Source organism: Emys orbicularis, chromosome 8 (genome assembly GCF_028017835.1).
Source record: "Emys orbicularis isolate rEmyOrb1 chromosome 8, rEmyOrb1.hap1, whole genome shotgun sequence".
NCBI classification, from domain to species: domain Eukaryota; kingdom Metazoa; phylum Chordata; order Testudines; family Emydidae; genus Emys; species Emys orbicularis.
Window position 1 is genome coordinate 104,734,431 of NC_088690.1, and position 19,225 is coordinate 104,753,655.

The 19,225-nt window shown below is 40.1% G+C and overlaps 1 protein-coding gene across 1 annotated transcript in view; it reads right to left on the minus strand.

Moving 5' to 3' along the window:
• The window catches only part of FAM13B (family with sequence similarity 13 member B), an 82,179-nt gene that overhangs the window by 22,021 nt on the left and 40,933 nt on the right, over positions 1 to 19,225 (minus strand). Inside the window, exons 8-10 of the mRNA XM_065409044.1 lie at positions 13,245 to 13,286; positions 11,932 to 12,087; positions 7,922 to 8,057 (exon numbers count right to left, since the gene is read on the minus strand). Of these exons, the coding sequence (XP_065265116.1) occupies positions 7,922 to 8,057; positions 11,932 to 12,087; positions 13,245 to 13,286 (334 nt within the window). The remainder of the gene's footprint in view (positions 1 to 7,921; positions 8,058 to 11,931; positions 12,088 to 13,244; positions 13,287 to 19,225) is intronic.

Consider the following 19,225-nt stretch of genomic DNA (forward strand, 5'->3'; position numbering starts at 1 on the left):
AAGAGAAGTGGACTTCAGGTGCATCGTCCTGGTCAGAGAATTCCTCCTCCTTTTCAGCCCCATTCTGAGGTGTCAAGCTGTGTTAATAAAGATAATTGATGTATGCCAGCTCTGGGAAGACTGACAGGTACACGTTGTTGTTGTGGATATGCTGCCCACAGGCTCCAAAATGGCCATTGTGGTAGGAAGGGCATAGTGGGCATCCAGGGTTGCCTGTACCAGGGTTGGTTCAGAGGGTTTGCTGAGTAGCCCTTGGATGGAGGAGCATGTGTGATGGGAGCAGCCACAGGGGAGGAATATTGTGGAGAGTGCCCGGCATCCTCATCTCCATCTTCATCCTCGCTCAAGAATTGTGGAGCAGAAAGAGGTGGAGAGCTGGGTTGACTAGCTTTTGCGAGGACCGAGGTACGGTCAGTGCCGAAGATGGGAGACTCCGGTACCAAAGAGACGGAGAGGTCTTTTTGGTGCAGGAATTGCTGCGAAGCACATGGCATCGGTACCAGTGTGGTAGGAATCGGTACCATATGCTGAAAATGGCATGTAAGTACCAGTGTGTGACTGGAGTGCATGATGCCCGCACTAAGTGGCATCATTAGCAGCGTGGGTACCGACATGCTCGGTATGAAGGGTTTATTCGTGTCTGGTGGTACCGCAGCATGGAGTTTCATTTTCCCCTTGATGCCTGTGTCCGAGCTCAGCTGCTTGGCAGCTTTAATTTTCTTGGTACCGACAGTGCCGCAGGGTCCTGCTGTTTCAGGCGTTGACATGGCCGGTGCGGGCGGTACCAGGAGTGTTTGCCCATTAGCACTGGCCCAGTGCACACATATCAAAAGGCAAAAATGGCCCAAAGACCTCCACTGTGCTGAACATCAGGCACAAAAACAAGAGTGCATCTATGTAAAAGGATGTGATTTCAACATATTTAAAAAAAAAAAAAAAAAAAAAAAATCAAGATTCCCCTCCAGGTTCTTAGTATCTGTACTTCTGATATTGAAAGGGAATGTTTACTCTTAAAAAAAAAAAAAAAAAAAAAAAGTACATAGTTACCCTGCAGTAACTGTTGTCCTTCAAGATGTTGTAGTCCATGCAGATCTCACTGTAGGTGCACATGCACCCCATATGAGCCAGACAAGATTCTTTTTGCTAGCAGTGTCCATCAGGGCCATGAACAAACCCTGAGTCTCCTCATACTCCTATAAAGGCATAAAAGGGGGGTGGGCTCTGAAACCTCCTCAGTTCTCTCGCAATTCCTGTGAGGCAGAGGACTCTGAAAAGCAGAAATGGATGGCAGATCTTGGAATCCACACTGACTACAAAATCTTGAAGAACCACAGCTACTGTAGGGAAGTGACCATACTTTCTTTGTCAAGTACAGTATGTGTCACTGTGGATCTCACTGTATGATATAGGCAAGCAGTAACCTTATGGGGATGGTGGGTATGAGGAGTATCAATTGTGTTAATCAAAGATTGATGCACTGCCCTTCCAAACCTGGCTGCCAAGTCAAGTGCAGAACATTTAACAAAATTCAACGGGTTACTCCACGTAGCTTCCTTACAAATCTCTGGAACTGGCACATTTCTAAAGCAGGCTGAGGCGGCTGCCTGTGCCCTGGTGGAGTGCAGCTTCACATTCAGAGAGAGACGTTCACAAGACAATTAGGAACAGGTGGAAGTGCACTGTGTGATGTACTTAGAAAGTTTGAGAAGAATGCTGAGCCTTTTGATACAGCTGATGGCCACAAAGAGATGGTCTGCCTGGATATTAGAGCAGAGTTCTGGAGAAGTCCAGAGTGTGAAGTTCTTTTCTTCTTGGGAAGCCAACCAGTAAGGTGATTGAGTCGAGTGAAATTCTGAGACTACTTTGGGAATGCACTTGGGGTGTGGTCTCATCACCACTTTGTCCCTGTGAAATGGAGCATAAGGCAGTTTAGCCATAACAGCTTAGATCCTGCTGATTCTTCATGCTGATGTATGACAACCAAGAAAACCATTTTGATGGTAAGGTGGTACAATGAACATTCTGATGGAGGTTCGAAATGAGGTTCCATGAGCCACAAGCGGACCACACTAAGGTCCTGGGTGAGAGTTGGGTCTCTAACCAAGGAATAGGCATGGAGAAGGTCCTTGATGAATCTTGACACCGTGGGTCATAAGAAAATAGAATGCAACTGAACTGGCACATGGTCCACTCATTACTGCTAGATAGACAGAGAGCGTCTTGACGGTTTCAGAACCAGCACATAGTCCAGGATCCTGGGGTTCAGTGCTTTGACTGGATTCACCTTGGTTTGAGTCACCCATATGGAAAACCTTTTCTATTTCCACAGAGTAGGTTCTTCTTTCCTGGTCTGCATCAGAATTTCCTGTACTTGTCTGGCGTACCTGTCAGTGATACTATTTCAAGCAGTATCCAGGCCATCAGGCGCAGGGACTGTGTGTCTAAGTGCAGTATCTGACCCTGGTTCTGAGACACTATGTCCAGGCAAATGGGAGGTTGGTTGGATATCTAGAATAGATCTGATAGTGTCATGCTGGCTGAGACAATTTTGGCTATCATGGTAACAGTAGCCCTGTCTCATCTGATCTGGGTAATATCCTGGGGAATCAGAGGAATCTGTGGAAATGCAATGGAGACTACTGTATATTCTTGAGGCAGATCGTCCTATTGTACCTATGAAGCAATGAAGCCACTTCTGTTTGTAAAAGGCTCTCATGAGAATGGTCCCTGAAGAGGCATGGGGAAAACTGTGGGAAGAGTAGGGAGAGGAACTGGATGGTAAAGTGGTCAGTGATATCTAGCACCCATTTGTTGGTGATGAGATCTGACCATGCCTGGTGAAATGAGGCAAGATGGCTTCCGAAAGAAGTGCTGCTCATTTGACTGGTCATGGTGCAGCTCTTGAACAAACCATCAAATTTGCTGACATATGGATGGACGATGTGCATGTGGCCTGATTTGAGGAGTGTCAACAGGCTCTACCATATCTCAGGTGCTTCTTAGACTGCTAATATGACTGTCTATGTTATGACTTGGTCCTGCCATGAGGGCAGGGGACTGGACACGATGACCTCTCGAGGTCCCTTCCAGCCCTAGAATCTATGACTTCATCCACTGTCTCTGCTGATGTTCTTGTTGAGGGCAGTATGGTTTGTGGTATATCGGAAATGTATAGATTCCTAAGGACCATTTATGGGGAGAGCAATGTTGGCTGGTCCGTGGATGGTTTGTCAATTTATGAGACTTTTTGGAGATAACTGAGGTCTGTGATCTATACCAGGAGATCTTGGAATACTTTAAAATCACCCCATGGATATTTGGGCTGGGTTGACTGTCAGCTGATGAGGAGGATAAATCTTTAAAGGGTAAAGACAGGAGCTGCTGTACTTGTACCCCCGACCCTGTTCTTCCTGGTAGTCAAGCAACAGTGGCTGAGCCAGTGATGCCATTGGGGAGACCTCTCTCTCTGAGTGGCTCTTTGATGCTTGGGACAGTAGGTGCTGGTTGTGGTCACACCTCTGGTGCAAGGGTTGGCGGGATGCTTTTGATACGAATCACAGTGCCAGTGTAGTCTGCTCCATCTCACTTGCTGCTGAATGAAGCCTAGGGGGGTATTGTCTGGGTCTCTCTGTATGAGATGATGTAGAGCTCTTCCTTGAGCTCCTTCCCCTGTTGTTCTAGGAGTTCCCTTCCAGTGCCTTGCTCTGAGATCTGGGGCAATGCCTTTGATGTTAAGCTTCTGGATGCATCCAACACCATGTATGACATCAATGTGGATGTCAGAGCCAGCTCTTTGTTCAGTGCCAATTTCTCTGTCAAAGTCTTAAGCATCAACTGCCTACTTCAGGCGTGGGGAATCTTTTTTCTAATCAAGGGCCATAGATCCACAGAAAAAATCATTTGCGAGCCCACACAGCCCCGTGGGGGGGCTGTGGTTCCTGGCCAATGGGAGCTGCAGAGCTGGTGCTGAAGGCAGAGCACGGCGCTTCCCTGATCGCTCCTGTTCCTAGGGGCTGCAGGGACATGCCAGTCGCTTCTGGGAGCTTGGCCTGGCAACCCTAGCTTCCCCCCCGCAGCAGCGTGTGCAGTTCCAGCCCTGCGAGGTGGGGAGGGCGCCAAGGCTTGGGGTTTCCAGCCCGCAGCACGGAGACTTGCCTCGCGCCAGATGAAATGAAGCAGTGCGCCGAATCTGGCCCATGGGCCACAGGTTCCCCACCCCAGCCTACTTGATGGTCCATTGGACTGTGCTGGCTTAACCAGTAAAGGGTCCTGGAACCTGGGTCTTCAAGGTCCAACATGACTCTTTTACGGGTTTAAGAATTGGAGCTTCAGTCTTGTCTCTCTAGACTTCTTTCCGGGTCTGGGTGGAGAATGAATAGCAGACTAAGTACTTGCTGGGTATGTTGGCTGAATAGGTACCTGCTATGTCAAGTCTTCGAGCAGAATTCAATTAATCACAGGATGTGCAAGGCTTAAAGCCTGTGGATTTTGAGTCCGCCATCTTGAGCCCTTGTACTAGAGAAGTGGGGGTGTCAGGTGAGCAGAATTCAATCCAAGTGGAGTTTAGTCAGTCCAAGATTTTAAAATGAAGAAACTAAAGGCTGTTCTGAAGATTCTTCAGAAGATCTGAAAGTTTTTGACAAGATAGCTGATGCCAGAGCACCAGCAGGTAAGACATTTCCAAGTTCCATCTCACTAGCACAGGTAGCAAGAGATAACTGAAGGAGCGACACAGATCCCACCTTTTATGCCCTCATGCAAGACACAAGGAGGCTCAAGGTGCATGTGTGGTCCCAGTGGACGCTGCTGGTGAAAATAATCTGGTTTCATGCACATAAAGCACATATGCACCTACAGCGGAACCCACACTGACATACACCTCTACTTCGATATAACGCTGTCCTTGGGAGCCAAAAAAATCTTACCACGTTATAGGTGAAACCGCGTTATATTGAACTTGCTTTGATCCGCCGGAGTGCGCAGCCCCGCCCCCCCGGAGCACTGCTTTACCGCGTTATATCAGAATTCGTGTTATAATCGGGTCGCGTTATATCGGGGTAGAGGTGTACTTGAAGAACAAAGCTTGCACTGAAATTCAATTTTTTAAATTGTGGATACATCTCTATTGATCTTCAATTTTACAACATATAGCTTTTGAACCTAATTTAAGACCCTCATACTGCAAAGAATATACACCAATGAATTTATATTTATGCATAAATTAAGCATATGTGTAAGTCTTTTCAAGTCTGGGGTCCTAACTGGCAATATTCCATTAAGATAGTGAAAATATTCTGGTCTCTAGAAAGTCCTATTTCATGGTCTGGACCTCACCAGCTTGAAAGAGAACCTTTGATCATATCAGTATAAAATTACTTTTTAGCAGTCTAGCTAAGATTTCTGGTATTAAAAGTTATTTTTTGATATTTTATGAATTTAAATAACTAGATTTACAAAAGCTCAGCCTGCATTTTACCAACAAAATCAAAGTGTTAAAACAGTCAATATCAGAAAAAAAACACTCCCTGGCTACTTTAAACCATCAATGACTTTGAATAAAAAAGGCTACCAGTGGGAAGGGGAATTAATCTGTTTATAAAAGACAAGAAGTTCACATTTTCCATCTGGCTAATTTTAAAATCTAATTTCACGTTTTAGTTTTTACTTCAGTGGACAGCACTTCACTAAACTCTTTATAAAGAGATTTAGTATTAAAACTTAAGGAAAGAATTTGGAGAATTCGTATGTTCAAAAATTTTAGTTGCCCAAAAATAACACACACTTTTTTTTATATTATATATATAATATAATAATATATCAGGATAATAATATATCAGGATTTTCATTCATTTTATATATATATATATAAAATGAATGAAAATCCTGATATCACTGCAACGACATACAGAGAGAGAAAATTAAGGGACATCATTTCATAAGACATCAAAAATAAATTCAGTTCCTTAGGTGGTTTAAGAGAAAAGTTATTGAACAACAGCAGTTTTGTGCGAGAACAGGACATTTAGATGAAGAATACATTCAGATATTTGATTACAGTAGTAGCAGTAGTTATTTATACTACAGTAGTGCTGAGGAATTCCAATCAATGGCCAAAGTCCCATTATGCTAAGACCTATGTGAACATGTAGTAAGAAGAGAGTCTTTGTCCAGACATTTTATAATCTAGATTTATATGGGAACAGGTGGAGGAATCCCACAGTGAAGAGGGATGGATAAACTAAAGTTAGCATATTTTTGCGTAACAAACAGTACTGTTTACCACCTATCCAACCATTTTCAGATAGTAGTACTTTTGCTTCAGAAGTGTTTATCATTTATACAGCCTGGACAAGTTATTTTCTGCATAGTAGAGTCAGCTGTTTTGGTTTTTATCAGTGCATATCTTTTAATAACATTGTTTGATCTCATAAGAATACAAAGGACAGGGGGAACCTATGTTCCACTGGAAACAAAACAGCTGGTAAGGTTTAGGATTATGAGTTTGGGAATTTCAGGCCATACACCAGATCATCCTTGATCCATGGTTTTGCATGTGTGTAACTAGAGATTTAATTTGCAGCTCATAAACCAACACAGGGTAGTATATGAAGCAACAAATACTTCTTCAAAACCTTTTCCATAGTGTTATGCTTCTGTTCAACTTTATACAGAGTTGGTTTTGTGTGATGAATTCAAGTGTAACATACAAAAAGCAAATGTTTAGTCTATTGCCAGTTGATGTCTGCATTTTATTTTTGAAAATTCATTTTTATAGTTACTTTCTAAACTTCCAAAGCCTACAGATATTTTAAGTGCTGTAATGTTTTTGAGCACAATAGTAGTAGGAATAAAATAATACTTAGGAACTTTTTTATATTGTATATATGCTATCAGAACATCCCAAAGCACTGTTCAAACACCTATTAAAGTGTGGCCTTTTCCCCTCTAGGATGGGAAAACTGCCAATCTTGGTCTGTTTAAAGGAAGATAATTTTATTTTATGTTAAGCTCTGGACCTTTTAGGAACCCCAACTGACTTTGCTTTTTCTTCCTCTTCACGGGTAGAATTCTCTCCCTCTGCACACCTAAGTTCATACATCAGCAAAGATGGGACCAGCTGCCACCACAGCAGCAGCACCTGGGGCAAGAGACTGACTGAAAAGAAACAGAAGCTACTTCAAAGAGACTGGGAGGAGTATCGGGGAGAAAAGGAAGGAACACATATCCCCACCACAAAAGTCTGTGGGAAGTGTGGGGGAGGGCTGGGGAAAAAATTAGGAGTGGGGGGATGATGCTCGGATAGGAGAACACAACAGGCCAGTTACAAACCCCCACTTTCCCCACAAAACCATACCAAAGGCCTGCCAGACACAGCTGCAGTGTTTCAACTTCTGCACAATTCCTACTGCTATCTAACACTTAGGACTGATGTTACTGTAACTGACCTAGTGGGCTCTTCTGCACTACCCTCCCCAAACAAACAAACAAACAAACTAACAAAACTCTCTCCACAGCCTTCCCCCTAAGTCTCCTAGGGCTGTTTCTTTTGAGAAAGGTGCATCTTCTTCAGGAAGCCTTTGCTAACCCAGGTGCTATTCCAGCTCGCCCTATCCCTGCTGATGCACAAACCCATATGAGCAAGAGATAGGGCTGCTATCTGTGAAAATGAAGAAAAAGGAAGTGGTGAGTCAAGGGCCCTTTAAGATACAAACAAATTAAATGTGATCAGACCAACCCACAAATACTTCAAAAAGAGACTGAGTTTGGCAGAAGAGGCAAGTGATTTTACCCAGGCAATACAGCAAAGCGAAGCAGTGTCACATCCATAAGTAGAACCCAGGTCTGCAGTCCAACTCTTGTGCTCTAATCACAAGATCATACTGCTCTAATATATAGAAAGCATGCCCTCTGCTCCTCTTACCTGGTCATTTTCTTCTTCCTCATATACAGAATCAGGCTGTATAACTGCACTGTCTAAATCAGTGCAAGCCAACGTTTCAAAGCAGTCTCTAGTATTCTCACTGCTATTAATATCATTATCTTTAGTAACATCATCCCTAAAAGAGACAGAAACAAGCAGCTCAGAAGAGCTTACAATAGCCTATGTCATGGCTTCACATGTTCAAAAGAGTTATTGAAAGTTATTTTTATTTAAAAATCCTGACATTTTAAATAATTTTGAACATTACAGATTATTTGCAACAAAACTATCCTGAAACACAAAATGACTGGCACTACCTGGAGAGTTAGGTAACATGTCAAAGGGTAATACATTTGGAGCTATTTTAATAAAACTATTTAGAACAAGGAAAAACAAAATTTATTGGAATAGTATTTATTTCATGGATATATATGTATTTTCTAATCAGTTGACATTCTAATGACCATTAAGTAGTACACACACTGGCATAGATGTTTCTTCTGTAAGAAGAATCTTACACAAGAATTTTGACCATACAGCCAACCATTTATCCATTGATTGAAATTTAAACCAATCATTTTAGGTTGGATAACAAAAGAAGTATCCTTCCAGTTATTAATGGTGAGATCCATAGTAGTAATCAAGGTACTGGCAAGCATTTTTTACATTAAGCACAGAGGCCAGTCAGACATTCACTACCTGCTACAACATGTTGCCATTATTCATTAGGACACTGAAGGCTAAGAAGACGAAGGGTTTGTATACACGGTGGATTAATTCACACCAGAGCGGTGTAAATTCTAGTGTGCACTAGCATGTTGTGCATTAACTGGCCGGTGTGGACCTTGCTGCTGTGCACTGAAATATTCCTAGTGCATATTAATATAGTACTGTTTGAAATGGAAACATTAACACTCACTAGGGAAACTGTCACATGGACCAGTTGGTGCACTAGTCTGCACCAGGAGGTGTAAATACCAGCGTGCACTAGCATGTTGCGCATTGTGTATACAAGCCCTAAGTTGCTGACATTCACTTCTTAGATATCAGTTTTTGGTTTATAATAGAACTGGATTAAACTAAGCAAACCATAGTTTAAAAAAATATCACTAGATGAAACCTTTTACTCAGTTGGTATTTGAGACTTTTATGTTTCACCATTTAGGAGATTAGCAGTTTCTTCCATTTCTACCAAATGTATCGCACCTTGTAAAACCCAGGCATGGAGTTTTGAGGTTTAAGAAAAAAAAAAAAAAAAGTCTCTCAAACAGAACAGGATCAAGATTTATCTGAGAGGATTGAGAAGATTAACTGTCCCCTCAACAGCATTATTAAAGCAACTGTTAATTACCTTAGCACTACACCCATTAAGTTTGCCATTCACAAAAATGGGGGGGTTGATTATAGACCAGGGGTAGGCAACCTATGGCACACGTGCCAAAGGCGGCACGTGAACTGATTTTCAGTGGCACTCACACTGCCCGGGTCCTGTCCACCGGTCTGGGGGGATCTGCATTTTAATTTAATTTTAAATGAAGCTTCCTAAACATTTTAAAAACATTAATAACTTTACATACAACAATAGTTTAGTTATATATTATAGACTTATAGAAAGAGACCTTCTAAAAACATTAAAATGCATTACTGGCACGCGAAACCTTTAATTAGAGTGAATAAATGAAGACTCGGCACACCACTTCTGAAAGGTTGCCGACCCCTGTTATAGTCCCAAAACTGGTAGATGCAAAAAAGCTCCCTCCAAAAAAATTCTTCTTACCTTCCTTCCATTTACTAGAACTGTGTGCAAAATATTTTACATATTCAGATATATGCTTCTAATAAATTGTGGAGAATTAATATAGAATTGTGAAACACTCCAGAATTTTTGAACAGAGACAATTATTTACCCCACATATACTGCATACATGGAGGCAGTATTCATGTGATAAACTGCAGCACTATGTGATAAAAATATATCATGAACCTTTGGCTGCTTCACCTTTTCTCTTTCTACCCCCTCTGCATCCAGGGGCTTATTACAACATACTAACCTGCTGAGCAGCTTCCAACAGCCTTTAACAAGCGCTCTCCCTGTATCAGATGTCCAACAAGATGGGTTGAAAGTTTAACAAGTAACTATTCTCTTCGTTTTTAAATTAAGCTTTGTGCCAGTATTCTAAGTTTTCAATAATATGTTCTCTGAATCATACACTTTTACTTTGCATGTTTTCTTTGTGTTTTGGCCTTGTACATAGTACAAATAATCCACTGGCTGCAGTTTTTAAAGGGCTCATGATGCCTCTGGAAGGAATGTTATCATAGAGTGTCTATTAATCCTCAGTGGCTAGGATGAATACAAGTGTTGAAATGCAGCACCAGTGCCAAAAACGTCTATCGGTTTCAAGTTTAAGATAAACAAGGGAGCCTGCACCCCTGAGATGCAAGCCTGGCCATCCACTAAAGCGCTCATGATGTATAAAAGGGGAGAAGCTTGTGGACAGAAGGACTTTCAGACAATTATACAATTTTACTTATAAACTAATCTATGGAACTTTTAGCTTATAAAACTAAAATTCTGTTATAATAATTTGTCATCTTTGGAAAATATAAATTACTTGTAATTGTTCTCTGAAGGTTTTATAACAAGAGTACTGAGACAGATATTGCACCACATGCAGTATCTTTGGGGTGCATTGTTTTAAATGAATGGTTTATGTATGGCTGTGTTCCACCCCACGGAGGAGGGCTACCATAGCTCCTCCTGGAATCAGAAACAGTGGGTGGTGTAGGCAAATCAGCCAGGTTGTAACCCCCCGCAGAGAGGTATCACCTCCTCGGGAGGTTCACATCTATACATTGAAACTAGATTCTCCAGAGAGCAGCAGACAAAGAAAGGATTTTTGAACAAACAGCTTGAGTTTAAACTGACTCAAGGCCTTCCTTCTCATCCAGCAAATGAATAGGACCTTCTGTCCAAAAGGCCAATGCAAGCAGAAGGGTTGGAAGGACTTGACTTTCTCAGCCCCATAAGACTGATGGGTGATATCTGGTAAGCTGTTTAGCATGTGTGTAGGTTATTTTGTTGTTTTAAGGTAAAAGAATTACAGCGAAAAACATATTAAGAATAAATGTGCTTACTTAGAAGGAGCCGTGTGGTAACTTATAACTGCAGGCAATAGACATGTCATAGACTTCAGAGAGAAAGGAAAGTGCACGCACTGGCCTGTTTAAGTGGTCTGGATTGGTGGGGATATTGCAGTACAATCCAGGGTCCTGTGCAGTCTTAAAACCCAGGCCAGGCGGGAGTGAAACATGGCGACCGCTAGGAGCCAGGTGCCTTAAGTGGGTGCCCTTGGCGTACCACACAGGGGGAATACTGGTGCAGTTACCCTAAAACTGTGAAAATTAGTATCTCCAGTCCCATGTCTCTCTGCAGGTTGTGATTTTTCAAAATGGGAGTGTGTTTTTTATAGTAATTTGATCAAAAAATAATTTTAGCTTGTGTGCGTGTGTGAGAGAGTTTTAAGTAATTTACTGCTCATGTGAAGTTCTTGATTAAGAGGGTGGGCAGAAGTGCAAGCTTCCACACACTGCCTTGCCCATCACCTCACCTGGAATCAAAAGAGACTTCTGCCAGGAACAACCAAAGCTAGGGGTGACAGAGCAATTTAGGCTTTATGCCCATTCAATCATTAGAACAAAAAAAATCTATGGCCGAGAGTCCTAGTGTCAATTATGATTTGTCTAGAAATCTAGAATACATAACGGCCTCCCCATTGGCTTGTGTGCATCATACCCTTGAATGCCTCTCACTTAAGTACAAAACGTGCAAGAAGAGATCTATTAAAAACACTTACTTTTAGAGCAAAGAACAGCAACAAATGGAATTTGAGTTCATTTAAGGCAAATTCAAGTTTATAAACATACAAAACTTCTATTGTGGCTTTTTAGCAAGTCTGAATTCAAATATATGTCCCTAAGCAATGCATTAGAGAGAGAAAAATTCTTACTGGTTGTTAGATCCTTCCTCATCCCTATTAATATTTTTTGCTTCATTGTTACAGACCAGTCTGTGTTGCTGTAAATTCTTAAGATCATCATCTATGCTGCTCTGCAGATCGAAAAGGTGCTGCTCCACAGCTGCTCTAATTGTTCTTTCTAAAATGCTAACAAATAAAAGTCAGAGAATTAATGTTAAAGACATATTTTTACTTTTCTTGGCATCAGTGGATTTGTGCGGGCAGAAAATAGAAAAATCAGACCCTTAGGAGACCCTAGGCTCCCCAATACAGCAAGACAAGACAAAACAAAAGAGACTCGCTAATCTCTCAAATACGACCACAGCTGTAACTGGAGTTATTTGTTACAGAGTGGTAGCCGTGTTAGTCTGTATCAGCAAAAACAATGAGGAGTCCTTGTGGCACCTTAGAGACTAAAATTTATTTGGGCATAAGCTTTTGTGGGCTAAAACCCACTTCATCAGTATTTGCTTACTTAATAGGATTTTAGTTACAGACAAAATGATAGGCAAGACATTTATATAATTTATTATATTTACAGCATGGTAGGGGCCAAGAGACCTCAAACAGATACCTCATAGGGCCAGACACTGTATAAACATAGGTTATGAAAATCCCAGCCAAAAGGGCTAATAATGTAAAAAAAGATAAGACATAACAGGTGAATGGGACAAATAAGGTGGAAAGATGGGAGAGTAACAAAACAGTGTATTTTAATACAGACTAGCTGTGGCAGCAAGTCTTTGCCAACTAGCAGAAGATAAGATGCAAACTTCTAAAGAAGGGCCCCTAGCAGGAGTCACAACAGTTTTTTCTAAACTCCTTCACTCCCATCTATTCTGGAACAATTTGTGTTTACTTTTGATCTGCAATTATATTTGCAACCCAGTTGAACTTGGGCTCACACTACCAATTAGAAGAAACCGTAAAACTGCAGGTATGAATGCAAGTACCTAATGACAATTTCGGAGTTACACCAGAGTTTATAAAGCACCCATCCAAAGAAAGTGGGGGGGAAAATGCAAACAGGATATTTAGGAACATAGGTATTACCATACCGTGAAAACCTATGGTTCCGTGTCTAGTTCAGAACAGCATGCATAAATACAATGAGCTTCTTTTACTTCTGAATGCTGAATTACATTTCATAAAGGGTATATTCAGTACTAAAAGTCTGGTGTATAAATTATTGTGGTCACATGTATTTGACTTATCTGTTTTGAAAGCAGGCATGCCAATTATGGCACAGACTGGTAAAAGCAAAACACTGGGATACAAAGACTTTATATATTAGTTATACTTACTCTGCAGAGGCTGGCAAGATGCTTATGGGAGAGAGATGAGCACTGTAATAAAGAAGAAGAAATTGGTTATCTTCACAAAGACGTTCAACACTACACAAATATTCTGGAAGACAAAAGGGAGCTTTGAGGATATTAAAAAAATTGAATCAGCTCAAAGAAATACACATATGCATGCAGTAAACACATTGGCCAGCAAGAGTATTGCTATGTGCCATGGTCCCAACCTCAAGGGAAACAAGGAAAAGCTGGACCAATATTTGGATAGAAGCGGTCTGAAACACCCATATATTGCAGAAAGTTGTGTCAGCAGCAATTCTGTAGTTGTAAGTAATTGAAGAACCCATACCCCAAACACTTTAGGGAGCAGTGAGCTGCTATACATGCAGTCTTTCATATGAGAGGTACTAATCATTTGCTCTTGAAAGATTGAGAGATGCTTTACATAATATAGATGTTAACCTCAGAGCCCACAGCAAATTCCAAAACATTCTGCCTACCTTGCTTCCCTCTACAGTTCCAGTTCACTAAGGTATTCTTCACTCCCTGTGAAACTATTGCATAATTTTACTGTGCACTGTGGGAAAATGCTGCAGCCCACCCCAGAAACAGCTGCCATTTAAGTGCAGACACTTACCTCACAGGTTTTCGAGGCTTAGTTACCTGCTATTAAGCACTTTGCATTTTGGTGCTTTTCATTCAAAGATTTCAAAGTATTACTGTGAGCATTGTTGAATTGAGAAGTATACTAAATGCCTGAGCAAGGTATACCACTCAACCAAACACAAAAACATTTTTTCCTTTGCAAATTCTAATTACAAAGCTTCAATTTTGCATACTATCACAAATAAAATGATTGCTCCAAAACAATTTTTCAGACAGACTTGCATAAATATGCTTGTAGTGAATTGAAACAAAACTAAGGTCTACTTTAAATGACAATGACAGTCACAGCCTTATACTTTTCTCATGGTCAGTGATAAGGATGTGATCACATACACAAACAAGACTAGAGAGAAATGCCAACTTTATTTAAACTAAAAAGAGGATGGGGAAAAGGAGGGGGCACTTATCCCAAGCTCTAGGCACTCCACACACCATACAGAAAAACAAATTCCAGTAGCTACTTCACCATATAAGAAAAATGAACCCGCAATCAGAAAAAAATTGGTGATCTGATGCCAGATACAACCAAAATGTACAGTGGAAACCCTAATGTATTAGTGGAAACATTAGTACCTCTCCTTGCAATTATATTAAGAAGATTCAACTGAAATCCCACCAACATTGGTCAGCATTATATGGCATCAGTGTTCACTCTTAGCTCAGGCTATCTTCCTATTGACTTTACCATAGGTTGAATACATCTGGGAGTGCCCAGCTCACACTTGTTGATACTGGCTAATCATAAGGTTAATATTATACTAGCTAGCTGCTCAATACCTACTGTCACATAGGTTAGTAAGTAGCTTGGATTAACTATCCAAACAAGTAAAGATTTCCTGTATTTCCTTCCCCCAACAGGATGTGGTGGAAAACAGGATTACATGAAGGAAAGGACTCTCTACTGATGGTTTCTGACAGAAGGAGGGGAAAAAACAAGGATGGTTTTGGCCTTATTAATAGCTGAGATTGATATGACTTGTATATTGTCAGTGTGTAAATATAACACTTCAATAAATTAGTTAGCACTGTACAAGGATGGGAATTTAAACAAGGCTGGTGCATTGACTGGCTTTTAATTTTTTATTAAAGGGTAGTCAATTTTGCAGCCAGTTTTTAGTGAAAGGAAAAACAAATCCATTTCCAGTATGCTTAAACAACACTGGTGGTTCTGAGGTACCATTTTAGACAGATACTCACGTTAAGCTCAGGAAAATTAAAACATACCTGCTTTACAGGCTTGATCCCGCATCCACTGATTTCAAAGATGCAGGAACAAGCAATATATACCCAAGCCTTCCAACATTAATTTCTTCCCAATGCTTTTGGGATGAAAGAGGCTAGTTTTGAATTTATTTTTTAGGTGCACAGTTAAATTTCATTGACATGAAGGGGAACAATAATTCAACTCAACCCTACCACCCACTCAAAGTGTTTTGAGTTTTTCTATCAGCAAATTTTATTTTGACAATATTTAAGTAGAAACATTTGGAAAACAAAGCAAAAATGACACAGTTGGGGGAGGAACAGGAGAACAAAATGGGGAGAAATTAAGACCCATGATAAAAATAAGGATAGGTGAGGAAGATAAGCAACAATTTCAGGGGTGGGAATGATAAGAAATAAAAAAAAATAAAAACACAATTAATATATTTTACTTGACAATCACTACAGAGTTTTTGTAAAAGCTATTTTACATGAACAGATTTAATTAGTAAACAGCTCTTTTAACAGATATTGATATATTTTACACCTCTACCCCGATATAACGCGACCCGATATAACACGAATACTGATATAATGCAGTAAAGCAGCGCTCCAGGGGGGCGGGGCTGCGCGCTCCGGCAGATCAAAGCAAGTTCGATATAACGCGGTTTCACCTATAATGCGGTAAGATTTTTTGACTCCCAAGGACAGCGTTATATTGGGGTAGAGGTGTATATTATATTCCATCCTTCATCTTGAAATGTTTTACAAATAATAAACAAATCAGTTCACCATTAAAATATAGTCACCTCTAGGATGGTGGGTAGCAGCTAAGGAGACAATCAGAACATAGCTCACTGCAAAACACTAGTGGGAGGAGGGAAGCAAGGAAAATTTTAGTCAAGGGCTCTAGTGCCAGTACCATCTTATGAAACTGTGATGACTAGAGATCTTTAATGTGCACACAGAGCTTCATATAGATTTTTGTCTGTCCACCTTCAAATTACAGAAGGCTGTGTCAATATTTTTGGGATTCAAACTAGTGATTCCAAAGAGTCCAAATTATTTCAGACATGATGCTGAGACCACCAAACCCTCCAGCTCTAAAGGGCAAACTTCACGTCCTCCACCCCACGCCACTTTATATCATTCAGTAGTGCTCTTAATACACATCTAGGATGCACTTGTGTTACTCAGCAGAAGATGTGCATAAATCAGCACTATTCCAAAGCCTGAAGAATCCTCTTATTTTTAAAGGAATCTCTTATGGCTCCAACTCTAATCAGTTTAGCAAGTTAGCACTTTTCAAAAAGTGTATCAATCTTAGTTCAAAATATATCACACTTCAGAACCTGCTACCACAGTCAAAAGAATTCTTGCGTGTTGTAAACTACATGATGGCTTGTATACAGAGTCTTAGTGCAGAATGACACAGCAAGAGACAAAAAGTAAACATATCTTTAGGTTTGAGTGCGCTACCATGTTTTGGCAACTAAGGAACGCCTAATAATTGATACCATCCCTCTGTTCCTGTCCACAAATAGCCATGTTAAAAAGATGCAAATTAAATAACTAAAAAAAAAATCAGATTTTTTCTTAATGCTTTTTAGTGATTGCATTTTTATAGTTCATTATGTTTACACAATATTGTTTCATACTGTTTTATAAGCCTCCCCAAGAGTAAATATTTAGTCTTTATATAGCATTTCTAACTTAAAGAAGTCTGTTATTTCGAATCATTCCAAACTAGCATTTTTAATTCATTTACCTGTGCAGCAGAACTTTGCAGGCCATTCTGATTATTTTTGCTATTCCAAACGAGCACTTCATGTAAAAATACTTCATTTGAAAAACAATAAAGTATGATGTTGGCTGTTGACTATGCATACTGCTTGTTCGATTTCTATGGCTGCTTGTCAGACGGTACTTCTGGAGTGCTGCACTAAACCCTGCAGTCTAAATAGAAATAGACTGCAACATGAGGTCACTACTGACAATAAGCTGCCCAATCAACACTTTAAAGCTTTCCTAGTGTATATTTCACACTACTTATTCTGGGCATGAAACATGGGCGTTTGTTGTATGTTGACCTAAATATTATAATCCATTTTCTAGATTTTTTTTTAATATGGTCAGAAACAGTACAAGTAGAAAAGCAAGACAATGTATTTATTCAATATGCCCTACTCCTCATAAACCAAGGGCAATATTAAATTGCTTTATTAAAAGTGTCTAATGTAATAAATACCACACAGTTTATAGGTACAGAAGAGTAACTTCTTTTTGAATTTTATGCAAAGAAGAGAGATGTTCTAGAACTTACTATCTTTCCTGCATCTCTCTTTGACAACCCCATGGAATACACAAAATAGTTTTTCAGCAGTAAAAACAGAATGAACCTAGAACTTTTAGGAATGAACTGCAAAGAGTAAACAGCAAGCATAACTGTTGAAAAATAAATGTTGAAAATTCTGCATAAATTTTAATAGATGAGGATTTTAGTGATTATCTCAGCAAGGTCTCTTTAAAATTAGTTTGTAAAAGTAAGTTAGCAAACAACTTATGAAAGTCAGCACTAGCAGAACAGATGAATTGAAGTGCCCTGGTGATAGGCTTCTGATGATACATTAGAAAGAATAAGAATAAGGCTTCTAAATATGTAGTGTCACCTACCGTACAAGTGTTCCTCTGACTGATTAATAACCCATTTTACCCAAAGATTATTTGACTGTTTAATCTAGGTACCACTTTCAAACAGTCACTAAATCAGGCTGTATTAGTGATGGCTGTCCATGTTTTCAAATAATAAACACACAGAAAGACCAGAAATAGCATTAAAGCCATACATTCAAAAGAAAATAGTCAAAAAGGAGTAAGAGGAGGAAAACAGTGCACAGCATTAAATTTAATTATAGCACGTTATATTCAAAATTATTAAAATGAATTTCCAATTAATGGAGTCTAACGTAGGTGCCACATTACCCTTAATCTGATGAACATACCACCTCAGCCTCCCTTTCCCTCTCAAGGAGTTTTTGCAGATAGGCTATAAGGCAAAATGTTGAGCTGTGATTGTCAGTCTTTGATATCTGGTTCCCAAAAAGCTAACAAAAACTCTCATTCAGAAGTTTATCATGTTTAAAGGTAAGTTTTTTCCCCTCTTAAAAACCTGATACAACAGTGAAGAAAAAATCTCAAAATAACTAAAAACACACACTTAATATATGCTTTAGATCCTCAAAAGAGGAAGAAGCCTAGGTATATCAATGTTTACATAACTACAACACAAGAGTACTAAGCACCAGGCAGGAAGAAAGGGACTGGGGAGTGATACATTAATTACTTGCACTTTTGATGATGAAGTAGCCACTAGCTAGTTTAGTATATTTATTATAAGCAGAGTTGGTAGCACTGCCTATTAAGTAGCAAAGAGTCCTGTGGCACCTTATAGACTAACAGACGTATATACCGATGAAGTGGGTATTCACCCACGAAAGCTCATGCTCCAATATGTCTGTTAGTCTATAAGGTGCCACAGGACTGTTTGCTGCTTTTACAGATCCAGACTAACACGGCTACCCCTCTGATACTTGCCTATTAAGTGTCATCTGACATTTGCCATTACAAGACCCTATTTTCAGTTGCTTATAAAACTTTGCCAAACTTTAATCATTTGAGCTGAAATTTTCCATTCCAGGTGTCTGCTACAGGCTGAATTATTTTGGAAATTTTCAGCCAAAATAGTTCCCATCTTTCCAAGAATGAGGCTAGGAAAAAATATGTTTTTGCCCATGTTAAAGAATTCTGGCAACCTTTTCTTTCGTAAGACAAATCAAAACCAATCTCTTGTGCCCCCATGATCTGGAGCAGGGACCTGAAATTTGGTGGTGGTGGTGGTGGGGGGGCTATGCATCAGGGATGTGCCTTTTGCTATTTCCACGAAAGTCTGCCCTAATTTGGGCACCTCAGAAGTATTTGAAAAATCACAGTTCATATATGCACAGTCGAGACTTGCTTAACAGCTAAAATCGCCCAAGATTCTGTCTACACAGGACATTCTCCAGCCTGGGGCTGAGAATTTCCCTGCAACTGCAGCTCTGGGCTGCTGAGGACTA